Consider the following 15,505-nt stretch of genomic DNA (forward strand, 5'->3'; position numbering starts at 1 on the left):
GTCTTTATTTCTGTTTCAAATTATCTTCAAGGGAGTCATGAGACCTCCTCTTATTTACAAACATTATTCCATTCTTATATGAACAAATTTGTTTATTACAACCTGCACATTCTCTTATATCCTTGTTTGAACACGGTGAGGTGCTTTGTAATGTAAAACAGTTATTTAACACGCAGTTGCTAAGTGTTTCTGAACTCACCTCATCATTTCAGCAGTGCACTAATGTGAAAGAAATAAAGATCACTGAAGTCACAAACAGGAATCTCCAGGAGAAGGGTTCTTATCGACAGAATGCCCTGATTTGTTCTAAATTATTGTTCAGTTTCTGAGAATCAGTGTAATCAGGCCCCAGATTCAGCCGATAGCTTGTATAATGTGTAGCATTGTTGGCAAGTGACGCTTATATTGCGCTGTGCTTTTGATACTTATACCTCTGCTGTGTGCAGGAAAAATACCAATGCAATGAACGGCTTCTCCTGCCTTTCTTATTTTGCCTTTTTCATCTCATAAAAGTCTATTATATTTCATAATACTGTACCATACTGTATTGTACTATATATCAAAATCCCATACCACAGTGTATTATATATAATACTGTATAATACAATAGCACAGTGTATATTATACCATAATACCTTACTGTAGTGTACTTTTAACCTCAAACAAAAACACAGGACAAATGACTCTTTGGTGCAGAAATAAAATCTCTGCAGCATCCTCTTAAACCCTTTCACTATCCGAAAACAATCAACGGAATCTGTATTTAATTAGCATCTGGCGTTTGAACGACTAGCAGTACCATTTCTGTGTTAATAGATTTACTGAGGGCAGATTTACTGAAACAACAAATCAACCCATTGCAGAAAGCGCATCACACTTTCGCATGTGAAGTGCTCAATAACACACACATTCTCCGAGACCCATGCTATTCCTGTGACTGGCATTAGAGCCGAAGAAGCCATCTAAACTTCCCCAGTTTGAGTGAAGAGACGGGAGTTACAGATCTAGAATGCCAGACATATTGTGCTGAGAGAACAATCTGTCATACTGAAGAGATGAAATAAAACTGATGGCGATCATCAGTGGCGGGCCAGAAGGAGGATAGTTTGATTGATCTTCGAAGAATTATTTTTTCCTTTGAATTGTATTTCCATAACATAGATTTAAAAACAGGTAACATCTTTTCTTCCAAAGCGGGAAATGTGGTGTCCATGATTTCTTAAACCTTGACCTCAGGAGCTGATCCATTCATTTGCAATGAGACAGAGCTGAGGATTACACTACAAGCACTCTGTACCTGTTACGGCATTACACACTCAGACATGTTTTGACAGAAAGAAAACCAATGCCCTCAACGTGGACCCTAAATTCTTAGAAAACTGTAGTATCATCCACCCACAAGCACCTTTTCTTCTGCATAAAATGACTCAGGTTGATGAAACTCACCAACAGAGCATTTACTCCAATATGGTCTCATAACTATTGAAATGATATGTGCAATACTTTACATTCTTCTCCCTGGAACAGAATTGTGTTCTAGCCACAGTATTCCAAAGGCATCTTGAACATTTTAAATCTTTTCAATTATTTTGTTTGGTACAAAATGGAAATGAGTATCTTGTTACAATATATAATACAATCAACCAGCAATTCAGTGCAATAGTGCTCATTCAAGGGCTGAACATCATCAAGAAGGTCTGTATCATCAACACTGAGAAGTGTAAGTACTAAGCCACTGAGGTGAACTTGGTTATTGTTGCTGTCTACTAGTGAAATCTGTATTTCGGATCAAAAGATTAATATGAAGCAAAAAGTGGAGAATTTGACCTTTTCTGGTTTCTGGATGCTGTTTTGCATGTTTTTAGCCATGTTGGAACAGTTTCCTTTGTTGAGAAATTGAGTCTCGATTTCTGCAGAAGAAAAAACAGAGGATCCTCCTCTGAGGGAGAGAAGACAGCGCCAGTCAGTAATACTGACTTTGTTTGTTTTCCCCCACTTCAGGTGCACATTAGAATTGGGACATTCATTTACAGTAACTGTAAAGTTAGTATTTGGTCACACTACATGCAATCATTGCTTCCAGGCTGTGACCAATCGACACCCCCAGACTCTTGATACGTTCCTTTGAGATGCTTTTTCATGTCTTGAGTGCAGCCACTTTCAGTTGTTGCTTGTTTGTGGGGTTTTCTGCTTGTAGTTTCTTCTTCAATAAGTAAAATGCAGCTCAATACGATTCATTCTGTAGCTGCCATCGCCAGTTACTTCATCAGTTACTCTGCCTCCTTCTGTGATATTCTGTGCTGAAGTGCTATTCATTTCAGTGCCCTTGTTTTTGTCATTGTCGTTGTCATGTTGTCACTTCTTCACAATTCCAATTCTTCTAGAATGATTCTTTCATTTCAGTTCAAATGAAGTGCCATTCAGTGTTGCGACATTTGACGTCCCTATGATGAAGCACTCGTTTGATATCAAAACACGCTGTCCTCTTTTGCATTACTGCAAAGCACTGTTTGCTAGGGTAGCATACAGTGTTGCTATCGCAACTCACCAGCCAGTATTGCAACATACAATGTCGCTATTACAACGTGATTGTTATCGTTATGGACTGTCGCTGTCACAACGCACTGATCACTGTCACGACATCTGATGGTGCTATCATGATGCAGTAGTTTGCTTTCCTGATATGTCCTTCACTATTACAACATGTGATGTCTCTCTCACGATATCTGATGCTGCTATTGTGATGTATTGTTTTGGTATCGCAACACACCCTTCACTATCATGACATGCACTGTTGGTATCGTGAAGCAATATCACGACATCCGATGTTGCTATCATGATACACTGGTGTGCTATCGTAATGTGTTATTCGCTACTGTTGTGACATAAAAATAGGCTATCCTGTCACAATTGTTATCTATTTCAACTGTTGCTATTGTGGTGTACTGATCACTATCGTGATATACTGTTTTGCATGTCCACTGTTGCAACGTTCAAGGTCATAATTGCAATGCAGTTGTTTGCTATCTGATGTCACTATCACAACACACTGGTCTGCTATTGAGACAGTAATTCCATATGACGCTTGGTCCACATGTGACTAATGAGGCTGTTACAATGTTTTGCTATCGTGATACTCTTTGTCTGCCGCAGTCTCCTGCTCACCGCACTTCCATTGAAGACTTCAACAGACTGAAGAGTTACAGGAAGCAGATGGGTGTGAAAAACTGTGCTGCTGTTCAGCTGCAGTATTTGGAACCAGTGGAAAAGCCCTGCATCTGCTTCTAGATGTACTTGGAAGTTACACTGTGGGACCGGGCTCATTACAGCTAGCTTCTGTTTACAGAGACCGATGAGAACAGCTGCCTACAGATGAGATTTAGAGGTCCATGGGATTTCTGTAAAATGTATAGTCATCTTCTATAAAACACACGCTCCAGCATAATCCTTTATCTTGGAACCAGTTGACTTGATTGGCCGCTTGAACTTCTGCCTCATGGAATGCAAAGCATGTTGCGATTTCTATGAAACCAATAAGGGACGCTTATTCTGCAACAATGCATCCAGAAAGCAGTTTTTTTCCTGACCAAGGGTGGTGGCAACATGGAGCTTACCCTAGAAACAAAGGGTGTTGTTTATGCAGTGGTTAGCATTGAAGCCTTGAAGTTCAATTGCTGGTGCCCAGGGTTTAATCTCAATTGCAGTTCACTGGCAATAGGCCTCGGGTGCTATCTGCGTGGGGTTTGTATGTTGTTTGCTTGTGTGTGCCCCTCAGTGGACTGGTGCCCTATCCACAGTCTATCTTGTCCTGCACCTGTTGCTTGCTGGGATAGACTCCAGGTCTGGAGGAACAAGCAGTTAGAAAATGGCTGGAATTAACTTTCATAGCGTACGTACAGGCTGACGTTTTCCGGTTTATCTCAATATCTAAAAAAAACATTTTTTTTTGGTCTGAAGAATTTTCTTTCCTCGGATTCATAATGAACTTTGTGGTCATTAAAACAGTTCTAGACATCAAAGGAACGTGGATATTTTTTGGTGCATGTAATTGATTTGCTGTGAACAACATACTAATGATAAGAGACGTCTTTCTCGGGGTACTGTAATTCAGGTCATTTCAAAATGATGTGGAATGAGAATGAAGTTGCACTGATGTTTGTTTTTGCACCACAGTGCATGACGGAGTGTGGGTCTGGGGCTGGGAGCGCCTGGCCCCATTCCCCCTTTTCATCTCCCCATCCCTGCACCAGATCCCACTCCGGCTTTTAAACTCTGTCTTGTCTGTCATGGATGGATTACCCGGCTCTGGACTTTTACTCACCCTGGATTTTCCTATGGACTCCCTACCGACACGCCCCCCTGTTCTTCTTCCAGCCCCGATCCCAGTCTTCTTTCCCGTGTTTGTTTCACTCCCTTCCGGATTCTGCCGTCTGCACAGGGTGCTGAAAGGCGCTTCGTGACACATTTGCAGTTCCCTCCCCAGCTTCTGCCTTTTCACCTTGATAACGGTTTACTTTGGTCCTGCCTGTCTGTAGATCTCTGTTGCTGAACGCCTGTGCCTTTCCCAATCTGGCCTTGGCGTAGCTGGTGCGGATGAGAAGTGGGCTGTGTTTTGCAGGGCAGTGCACAGTGAATAAGGCACCTTCACACCTGCTCTGTTATACCGGTGGGGTTCTCTGAGCCCCCAGACCATTTACAGGGATTAAGGAACACACAGCACTGAGGCACCAATCCCAGATAACGACTTCGGGTCACTGTTCCTCTCACCGCTGCCTGCCAGTCATCTCAAATATGAGGCTGAAAAAAGTGGCGACATTTTTTAAATCGTAAGCATTGAAGCAGTGAAGCACAGACCTTCATTTCCCTAAAGCTGCATTCTTCAGAACACTGAAGCTAAAAAGGATATTGTTTGCTCCAAACTCATGTGTGCTGGAATCTTTGTCACATTGGTTCATATTTATGAATTAATTACATCAATTTATGTAGAGAGAACTTAATGGAAATGGTACCCATTGAGTGAACATGCACATAGGATAACACAAAAAGGGGGATTACTGTGCTAACACAATTAAATCCAATTAAAATGTATTATATGACATGTATTTTGCTGATTTGCAGCATCTTAAACCGAATATTAGGATAAACGAGTTAAAATAATACACAGCAGAACTTTCCATGTATCATTTTCTCTACTATTGTACTGAGTACATTTGTTTCCATAACAGGAAGAAGATTATGGTAGAAAGAGATTACGATTAAAATAAATCCTCTTTCCTGTATTTTTTCTTCTACTACAGTTTCATTGTATATTATATACAATTGTTATATAGTTATATTAAGGTACATTAACAGTTACGAAGATGTTTGGAGAACGTATTACATTAAAAGATCATGCATGAAACCAAAATGAATAATGTTATATACGATGAAGAGGTTGTGATGGAAAGGTCACAAGGAAGGAAGACACAATCTATTATGTACAAGAGAATAATATCTCTTCCCAATTAATATTTCATATTATTGATCTACTTAGATCTCACACCTGAAGTCCGTTAACCCTGCAAACTGCTCTGAGATTGTTTGCAATAATACAGTACAGTGTGCTGATTTATGAGTGCGCCTATCGTTTATGTTTCTGTCTTTGTTAAGTGTTTCTGAAATTATGAATTGCTGGGCATAGGAACGTGTATTCATGCCATCTGGAAACTGCTTTTCAATTTCTAGATTGTTGTCGGACATGTTGAAGAATAGTTCCGAATCATGTAATAGCATAAACACTGCAGAGTTTAAGTGCATCATACCATTCCACTTAGAAAACTGTTTCATTTTCACAATTTCATTTTCCCGGACGACAAGGACACCGAACGCTGTGTGTCAAGAAATGCCGGGATTGCGCTTTGAGTTTTCTGTAAATTAGGTGTCTTTAGATTTCCTGTCTGGGTGTGTAATTGGTAAATATATTCTTTGTTTGCAATGCTAAATAAATAGCAATTATTGAGCTGTTCTAATGTGCCCTCTGGCTACATGCACAGTGCATACACTTTGTTGTTTTTAAACAACGATCTCACATTTCAAATAAATGATCATCATAACGCAATTTTTGATACGATTGAAAGTATTTATTGTGTTTCTGAATGTTGGTACATAGCAGTTCGTGGTTATTCCCATGGTTATATCCGGGCGAGTACATCTTTGAAACAGCACACACGGCTACCGTTACTGTGAAAAGACTAACGCTGTTACTGAATGTTGACACGGAATACGGACAGGTATGAGGTATGGACTTTCTTCAGCATTAGGTCATGAACTGTATCTTTAAGAAATACATACATATTGCAGCTTCAAATATTGGTTGGTCCTAACTAGATTTCTGTGAAGTACCCATTGTTCACAGTACGATATTTTGTTTTAAAAATACCTAGAATCAGTACTGAATATGCCAGCAAACCTGTTTGTTGCAAATTAAATCTCAACGTTGGAAATCTATCTCAACGATTTCCATAAATCTGTTAACAAACATGGAAAACATTTTATTCATTCTTCTGGTGCTATTTTGAAGAGAAATTGGCAAACGTTTTTGACTTTACTGTAGTGTTTGAATGCTCCGGAAAGAGATATGAATGGAAGTACTTTTCTTTCCATGTTTTGCAAAATAAATAATATCTTGATGCAGGCTATAAGAACAATTTGTGGAGATATTTTTACAAATATACAGTATTACTAAAATCGGTCTGAACACCCTATGATTAAATAATTTTGTTCTTAGTTAATTTTACTCACTAAGCATATTAGAAGGTTTTGACTTCACGAATTCCTCTTAATAATTCAAAAAACGTATTATGTATAAAAAGAGAAGATTACAAATATGCATATACAACGTATATTAAATTCTATTCTGTATTATTTTCGCACATGAAATACATAGAAATACGTTTGTGATGCCCGGTCTATTTCTACGATATTTGGAATGTTATAAATTAATACATTCGAATTAATAAGATATAATAAGATAGTAAGATACAGGTAGACCATATCTGGGTCTTATTTGAAATGGTTATGTTACTCTACGCACTCATTTGCCCGAACAATGTTTATTTAATGCACATTTTCTTCTACTTGAAATGTTTCATATTAAACATCTGCAAACCATTCTGTTTAAAACCTTACGCAACACATGTTGTCGATCGGTACGAAACAATATGCTGTATATAAAGCATTAGGCTACAAAATTAGAAACATTGCACTCTTAAAAAAACGAATAGCCCTGGATACTTGCTAAAAGCAAATGAATGAACTTATAAAATAATTTCTGCCATCATAAAAATATTCAAGTCGGAGTAGCAAGGCCTTTACAGTCTCTAATACAAACATCACTGTGTTTTAATCGAGAATCGATCAGTTCAAACTTAAAAACAAAATCGAACCCCGTGCGCGCCTTATCTCTGTCTCCTCTGCTCCATGCCATTGGGAAGGAAGCCTGCAATAATGGGCACTGGCCAGATGAGGGCAGCAACGCTCCACACAATGATCACCAAAGTCATGAAACAGGCCACCAAAGTTGACTCGATGGGCTTGCGGTTCAGTCTCCAGCTGTGGTCGCCTTTCAGCTCGTCCAGGCCGAAGTCCAGGCAGCAGAAGCCCAGGGGCTCCCCGGCCTGCAGCGGGTACGACCTGGCCTGCCCGAACCGCCGGCTCCGGGAGAGCCCGCAGCCCACGCACAGCCTGAACTCCTGCTGGCCGCCCGCGACGCCCAGGTGCTCGATGACAACAGGTGAGACCGCCCGGCTGAAGGCCGCGGAGAAGAACGCCCGGCCGTGGTTGTTGGTGGTGTAGATGAGCACATCGCACTGGAAGCCCAGGTGCCTGTCCCAGCGGGCCACCAGCGAGGTGGGCATGAGCCTTTGCACGCTGATGTTGCACAGGGGCTGGAGCGCCGTCTCGGAGGACGCTTCGCTGCCCTCCACGGATCTCTTGGAGTACCTGACGTCCACCTCCAGGTTCGCCAGGAAGCGGGTGGAGGAGTTGATCGGGGGCAGCAGGAGGTCCTCGTCGCTCCAGCAGCGGCACCGTCGGAGGAGCCCGGCAGCGGCGGTCAGGGCCAGCACCAGAAGCAGCGACTTGCTTAGCATGGCACCGGGGGTGCTCCTCCTGCTGCGCGCATGGTTTCCACCCCAACGGCGGCCAGGGCGAGCGGAGCAGCGGGACGGCGAGGGCGCACCGAGGCTGCGAGCACGGCCACTCCCGTCGCGTTCGAGGAGTTCAGGATCTCCCTACGGTGATCCGCTTAAAATGGAAACGTCATTTGTCTGTAACTCCTGTAAACCCGTTTCCCTTTTCTCTCTCTCTCGCCTCTGGAATTAACTGACCGCTAACCAGGGTGTGCGCCCTCCCCCCTTTTTTGCGCTCGAAATTACTGTACAAAATGCAACAAGCTCAACTAAAGCGGACTTTCAACGCCCGACACCAACGAAGGCAAACGAAGCAGCAGCATCAGAAAGGCGCTGTCGCGCTATTTACGAGCTACCTGCCCCAGCGAGCGCGCCGCGTCACACCCCGGCGAGCGGCCAGATGTTCTGAGGCTGGGAGTTACCCCCCGGACTGTGGTAGGTTATGTAACAGCCGTGGAGCAGTGCTCGCCGGAGATACGAGAAAGGCGACAGCGTGAGCCTTCTGTCCACGCCAAGTTTTCAAATGGCCAAAGACAAATGAAGGTTTTGCACGTTCATAAAAAAAAGGGGGCGCATCATAATGCATCCGTTTTTTTTAAAAAAGGATATTTTGCTCGGCGCTGAATCAGAAGATAAATACGAGAACTGAAGACAGTTCCATACAAAGCTAGAATGTCATCAAATATGTTGCTTAATCAATATAAAATTGTGTTTTGCATTTCGCTTTTACATTGCCTGCCTGCTGTACATTTACCTTGTGCGTTTCACTTGAACTATTTCGCTGGATAGTAGTTTCGACTACGGCTGATTTCATTACCGTGTTTATTTTACTACACTGACAAAACAGACTGCATCGTACAGATAAATAAGGAGACGAAACGCATGGTAAAAGCTCTACTAATTTAATTGAAATGTGCACAATAATCGTTATACACTTTGTGTGGCGTAATGTTTGATCCCCCAGTCTGATCATCTTAATGGGATATGGAAGCGTTTTGTATCGCTTAACAACACGCATTTAAACCGGGACTTCTCCTTCATAACAATTAAGATGTCGTTTCCCGTTTCATCCCTGCCGTTTTAAAACCTTTTAATTGGCTTCACGCTCAGTTCAGTACAATTTTTATTCGTAAAAAAAAAAAATTAACTTTAGTAAATTAAATTCGGGTCTTATTTGTTCTTATTTGATATAACTCACTGTTAGGTTCTGTTTGGGACATTTGCGTACCAGAATTTCAGGTGTGAAGAAGGCGGCTCTATAACCGAAGAGGTGTGTTTCTTCTCTCCGCTTTTCAGTGTGGAATCAGCCCGATCCTCTTCCCCTGACGCCTAGGCGCTCTGACGCATCTCCCGGTTTACACTGCTGGTTTTTCTACCACCTGCACCAGCCGAGGTGGAGAAATGAATCACAGCAACGGAGCCGGGCTGAGGGCGTGGTGCTCAGTGGTCAGCACAGCACAGTAACATCAACATCCACATCTTACAGGGGCATAAAAACACACTCACACCCAATTTACAATTCACACTCAATTCTTGCCCCGGTATAAGAAACAGGGTGCTGTCTGCGTGGAGTTCGCATGTTCTCCCCTGGTTCGCCTGGGTTTCAACCATGCTGGTGGGTTAATTGGCTTCTGGGCAGCCAGCCCTGGGTCTGTGTCTGTCCTGTTGCTTCCCTGTGACCCTGAGCTGAGAGAAGTGGTTAGAAAACAGATGTGGTTGGAACTTGGGCTGAACTGAACGAGGGACAGAGTAGGACAGAAGGACAGAGTAGGACAGAGAGAGCAAGACAGACAGAGGAAGTGTGCCTCCGGAGTACTCTGAAGATTGGGCACGTGGACGTCAAGACCCCTGTCAGGGCTCGTCAGAGTTCCCAGGAGGTCCAGCCTGTGAAAGGAACAGGTTTGAGTGCAGCTGAACTCTTTGATCTAGATGCTGTGATCTGGGTCTTGTCCACCCCTCAGTGAATAAAATACAATTGGCACACACACACACACAATTCGTTGTAGCAAGATAAGCCTAATGTTCTTCATCCTGAGTGTTTCCCTGCATCCCTACATGTTCACTTGTGCTCTTTTGGACTTCCTTCCTAGTCGAACTGCTGTAGTTCTCCTCGGTATTTTTAAATGTACCAGGGAGTGTCTCCATAAGCATTTCTTTGATTGAAGTGACACAGATTCAATTATTTGAGAAGTGCATGAGGTTATTTTAGTTTGCTTCACTTTTGTCTTTTTTTCTAAAGCACTAGTGCACTTTGTGACAGTCAAAAAGAATGGGGACACCTAATGGCATTACAGAGAGAGAGAATTATCTCTCTTGGCTTTAAATTCAATATTTCTACACTGATACGTCCATGCATTCTGTTGACATTTTTATGTGAGACGGATGTTATCTTGCTATTTATGTAAACGCGTGTGATGTGATGCCTGCTGAACGAAAGATTATTTGTTTACAGGCCAGGTTAATGATTCCTGTGTTTGCTGTAATTGTTCTCATGGCTCTGTTGAAGTTTCCTCAGGTCAGCATGTTGAAGTACTGTAGGCATTGCTGATGAGAATTAAAATTCATTTAAAAGTCAGACCTTAAGACTTCAACCTACTCATTAATGTCCTTGTGTAAAATGTTTTAATAGCAGACATTAATCACCCCTAAAAGATTGTTTTCAGAAGACCATTCTGATAAGCACTAACGTCTGGCGTGGAATGGTGGACTTTAAAGTTTAATGGTTTATATTCTATCTTTAGACTTCACTTCTTATTCGTCCAGCTTCACACTCTGGCTCACTTCCAGCCAGTGGTTTCTTTTTCAATTGAAATCAAGAAACAAGTTCTGGAAACTGAAAATAATCTGTTAGTGTGTAATACAAGAGCTCACGGACTCTGTATAATTATTACAACTTGCCTTTCTTTAATTCAATAAACAGTACTAACATTTCTCATGTAAGCACTTTTTTATTTTGCAAATATGGCCACATTTTGGTCCCACAAAGCATTTATTATACATCATGAGCATCAAATATGGGAACCCTTTCCCTTAGGCTGGCCGTTGTCTTTGATATATTAACTTTCTGGGTGCAGCAGTTAAATTCATGGATCACTTAAGGCAAAAGCTAAGCAGATATTCACTGTAGTAGTATAAATTATTGTATCTGGCCTCTGTAGAACTGTACGTTGTAGAGCTCTCCTAGTGCTCTACAATTGTTAAAGATGTGTAACAGACTTGATAAAACTACATTTTGATAGTTCTTCAATAGCAAATGTACTGCTTAAACGTTAGAGGATTTCTATAGAACAGTAAAGCTCACGTTTCAACTGTCAGGTTTAAGAACACAAGACGGTTACAATGAGAGGAGCCCATGAGGACCATCTTGCTTGTGTGGTTGCGTAAATGGCCTGAAACCTACTTTATATGTATTAACTTGTTAGATTTGATTTGCCATGTGTCCCCTCGGTGTGTGATCTGTGAGTCGAATTCAACAAGTTTACCGGTATAATGACCTCCGTATTCCATCTAGCAGGTTCTGGATTATTGTTTGCTTAGGAAGAGCAATGATACCACATAACTGCTCCCTGTTGTATTTAGTAGTTCAGGCAGCTCATGGTGACTCATGATGGCCTCAAAGTGAAGACCGTCCTATTCAGCTCTTGCAAGAAAGAAAAACACCCCAGACTCCCCAAAGCACTATGTTTTAAATACCACACAAGGCCTAATTACACTCCTGCGAGAATGTGAACTTCTAAACTCTTCACCAAGCACCCTACAGTTAAGCCAGGCGCCCCTAGTGTGGCTATTTACAAGGACTAAGACTCCATACGAGGTGGAGCAGTGGTCAGCATTGTTGCCTCTCTGCCTTGGGGCCTGGGTTCAGTCCCTGACCCGCTGTCCTGTCTGTGTGGACTTTTTATGTTCTGCCTGTGCTTGTGTGGGTTTCCTCCAGGTCCTCTGGTTTCTCCCCACAGTCCAAAAGCATCCCCAGCATCTCAAGAGCACACTAGATATTCACCCGGACCAGAGCCGCCCAGCCCCAGTTACTGTCTGAGATCAAGCCTGTCTTTTAAATTTCACTGTAATGGCCAGGAAGCCAGTACTCTGGGATTATCCACTTGTGATATTCCCACATCTAATAAAGAAGAAGAACACAATTTTCAGAATAAGACTTATGGGGATTCAATGCCATATTCTGTATTGCAGATCATTTAGCGCCTCCATTAAGGTGCAAATGTCATGTTTCATTTCTTCTCTCTTTTTTTTTACCTCTTTTAAATCTGTTACTTCAGCTTTTTCTCAAATTTGTGAAGGCGGAGATGGGCATTCAAACACGTATCCACAGTGGAGTGCCCTCAGCCTGTAATTGTGCGTGTCATTCATATTTGCTTTATCCTTACAAGATACGACACGATAATTCAAAAAGCATAACAATGGGCTGGATAAAGAATTTGTGTCATTTTTGGATTTACAGTACCTGATTAAAGCACATTTTGTCATTTAGTATGCCTTTGTCAAGCTGGATGCTTTCTAAATACAACATAAGCTGAGCCGCTAATACCGATGATAATGACTTGCGCTTGTGGTTAATATCTGAAGAGAAATCTCTTCGATGAATCAGGCCTGTGCTTTTCTTTGACTGTCACTTTAAATCAAATTATAACCAAACAGTGGAGGGCTACTGTGTTACAAAGGCGACACATACAATTATTTCCCGCTAAGGCAGGAAACCTGTTCAGAGCCCACTTCTGTTGAGTAATAATAATGAAATACTTTGACAGGTCATTCTGGTGGCAGTCTGCCAGATTAAAAACAGGAAGAACAAGATACAAAGAATAAATGGGAATCCTGGAAGATATGCGGAAACAACTGATTATCTGAGCTGCGCGGTAACCTTCATCGACCTTTAACTTCTTACAGAGTTTAACTTTCGTTGTTTTGTTTTATCAGCGGGTGGACTGTTTTTAAATTCCATGAAGCTGGGAAACAGAAGCGCTCAGTCCAGACTGACGTCAGGGGATGCCCGTAAATTGGGAGAGCCGGAATTTCTAGAGATGGGAGCGGAATTAAATTCCAAGTAAAATACTCGGAACACGTGTGTGTTTTGTCAGGTGAAGCAATAGCAGAATCACTGTGCTATCTCCCGTTTCGTTCTCTGTGTGAGGATACTGTCGTGAAGCGTTTTTCAGGACCCTCTGCAGACGGCAGAATCCGGAAGGGAGTGAGACAAACACGGGAAAGAAGACTGGGATCGGGGCTGGAAGAAGAACAGGGGGGCGTGTGGATGGTGCGCTGGGGGTCGGGGGGGCGTGGTCCATGCGACAGTCCTAAGGGAGTCTGTAGATCCTGAGTGGGAGCAAAAGTCCGGAGCCGGGTAATCCATCCAAAATAGACGAGACACAGTTTAAAAACCGGAGTGGGATCTGGTGAAGGGTCGGGGGAATAAAAAGGGGAGTGGGGCCGGGCACTCCCAGCCCCGGACCCAGATGGTCAGGACGCCGTTGTGAAGCCGATGCCATCGGGCCACTACTGGACTCGCTGGCAGGCGGGCTTCTGGACGTCCATCTTCCAGAGCTGAGCCCGGACTGGTAGGAGCTTCTGGCTTTTATAGGGAGGGGCTGGATAGGAGTCAGGCGAAGGAAAATCAGGCAAAACGGGAAAGAGCTGGAGCGTCCTTAAGAGGAGGGACTTACGATCGTGACAGATACTGACGGTGCTCCTGATGTACTCATCAGTTACTCTTAGGCAACTACTGGTGTAAAAGAGGGCTCTGAGATGTGAATTTGATTAATTGCATGTAGTAAACAGCGTGCCTGGAGCACAACCCTGAAGGATCCAGCATCTCATTCAGAAACAGTGGTGCTCTTTTCTCCTGTTTATTTAAATATCCATGACATTTTTCTTCACAGAGTGGAAGAGATTCAGACAACATACATTTGGCACAAATCAGAAGAATGTTACGGAATTCATCTCTGCCAGCCAAAAAGTGTGCCTGCCCGTTTTCTTTCTCTCGTCGAACCCCTCTGGGGGAAACAGGTTTGAGTGAGTAAGTCCTGTGCTCCTGAGGATCGAAACCATTCTATTTGAACACAAATTGTCAGGCGTTGTTGCCTCTGACACCAGTCCGACAGTTCAGCTGACACCATGCAAACCCAAAACCTTTAGGAACAGTTGGCTTTGTTGATTTTCCCCTGTGTGCTTGCAAAACCACGAGACACCTGTATGAATCGTTATTTGTAACAGCTAAATGGTTTAATGTGCCAAGGCTTTATTGCCTAATTCCTTTGAAGTACAGGGCTTTTCTCATCAGTTAGTGATGTAGGTAGCCTTTGGCCTTAATTTACACCTGAAAGCATTTCTGTCCTCTCTCCACAAATGTTTATCAAAGCCGCATTATGCAGTGCCAGTATTGTTCCCTAAACCACGCAAACCCAAGTACTGTCCCTCCAAATATCAAATACATTTGAAACAATGCACTTTGCAGTCAGAAGAGATATGTAAATTTTCCCCATTTATTTTTAATGCTATCAAATGCAATTTGCTGAGCTCTAACAAATGCAAATGGTCAGAAGATAAAAGTCTGCTTTTTTTAAGGAGGGGGCTTAAAAGATTCATTTTCTGTTTTTACTAAAAAGGTTTATGAGTAGTCTGGAGTTAATTTCCTCTGACTTTCCTATAATTATATGCTCAGTCCATGAACTCTTGATAGCTTAAGTCATTTCACATTCCATGCTTTTTTTCTTATGAATCTAATGCTTTTCCTTTTTAGTGTTTCCTTCCAAGTTGGTAAGATATCAGCATTGGAAAAAGAAGTTTAAGGATAATTCTTTGTTTTTTAAAAAAATAAAAGTCTCTCAAAAATCTGTAACTTCAACAAGTAGAAATAAAACAGTTGTACTCTGGCCACCAAAAATGTAGAAAGAAAATTATTGTTGAAATGCAACTTAACACTATAGGTATTGCTATTTTCAATGATACTTGCAATGACAAACAGCAGAAAATATTAACTGGGGAAAAAAGTACAAAAAGATCTGTAGTCCAGTCTTGTCTTCTTCAAAAGAAGAAATTCCTTGTGGTTTACAAACTGAAACGAAAGCACTACTTCACAGATTTAAGGCCAAAATCACAAGTATGATGTCTACACAATCCAAAAAAACTGTTTACAAATCGTGGTTGCAGTGGAGAAAATTAAATCAGTGTGATGAGAATGACTACTGTGATGATGATGGTGCTAAGGTACCTAATCCACACCCAGCCCACGACATCAACACCATCAACACCAATACACTACCACTGTGCTAAAAAACAGTCTAGTTAACATCGCCAGCTGCCATATCACCCTGCAGCTCACAACT

The 15,505-nt window shown here is 42.1% G+C and overlaps 1 protein-coding gene across 1 annotated transcript; it reads right to left on the minus strand.

Annotated features, from left to right (window-relative positions):
• Positions 1-6,097: 6,097 nt before the first annotated feature.
• On the minus strand, positions 6,098-8,737 carry LOC102698225 (transmembrane protein 158). The gene has a single exon (XM_015356814.2). The coding sequence runs from the start codon at positions 8,127-8,129 to the stop codon at positions 7,437-7,439; it is 693 nt and encodes a 230-aa protein (XP_015212300.1). The 5' UTR covers positions 8,130-8,737; the 3' UTR covers positions 6,098-7,436.
• Positions 8,738-15,505: the final 6,768 nt, after the last annotated feature.

Source organism: Lepisosteus oculatus, chromosome 10 (assembly GCF_040954835.1).
Source record: "Lepisosteus oculatus isolate fLepOcu1 chromosome 10, fLepOcu1.hap2, whole genome shotgun sequence".
In the NCBI taxonomy this organism is placed as follows: Eukaryota; Metazoa; Chordata; class Actinopteri; order Semionotiformes; family Lepisosteidae; genus Lepisosteus; species Lepisosteus oculatus.

Bases quoted from the DNA above. Each gene is read 5' to 3' on its own strand.
- LOC102698225 (XM_015356814.2), bottom strand. From the start codon at position 8,129: ATGCTAAGCAAGTCGCTGCTTCTGGTGCTGGCCCTGACCGCCGCTGCC.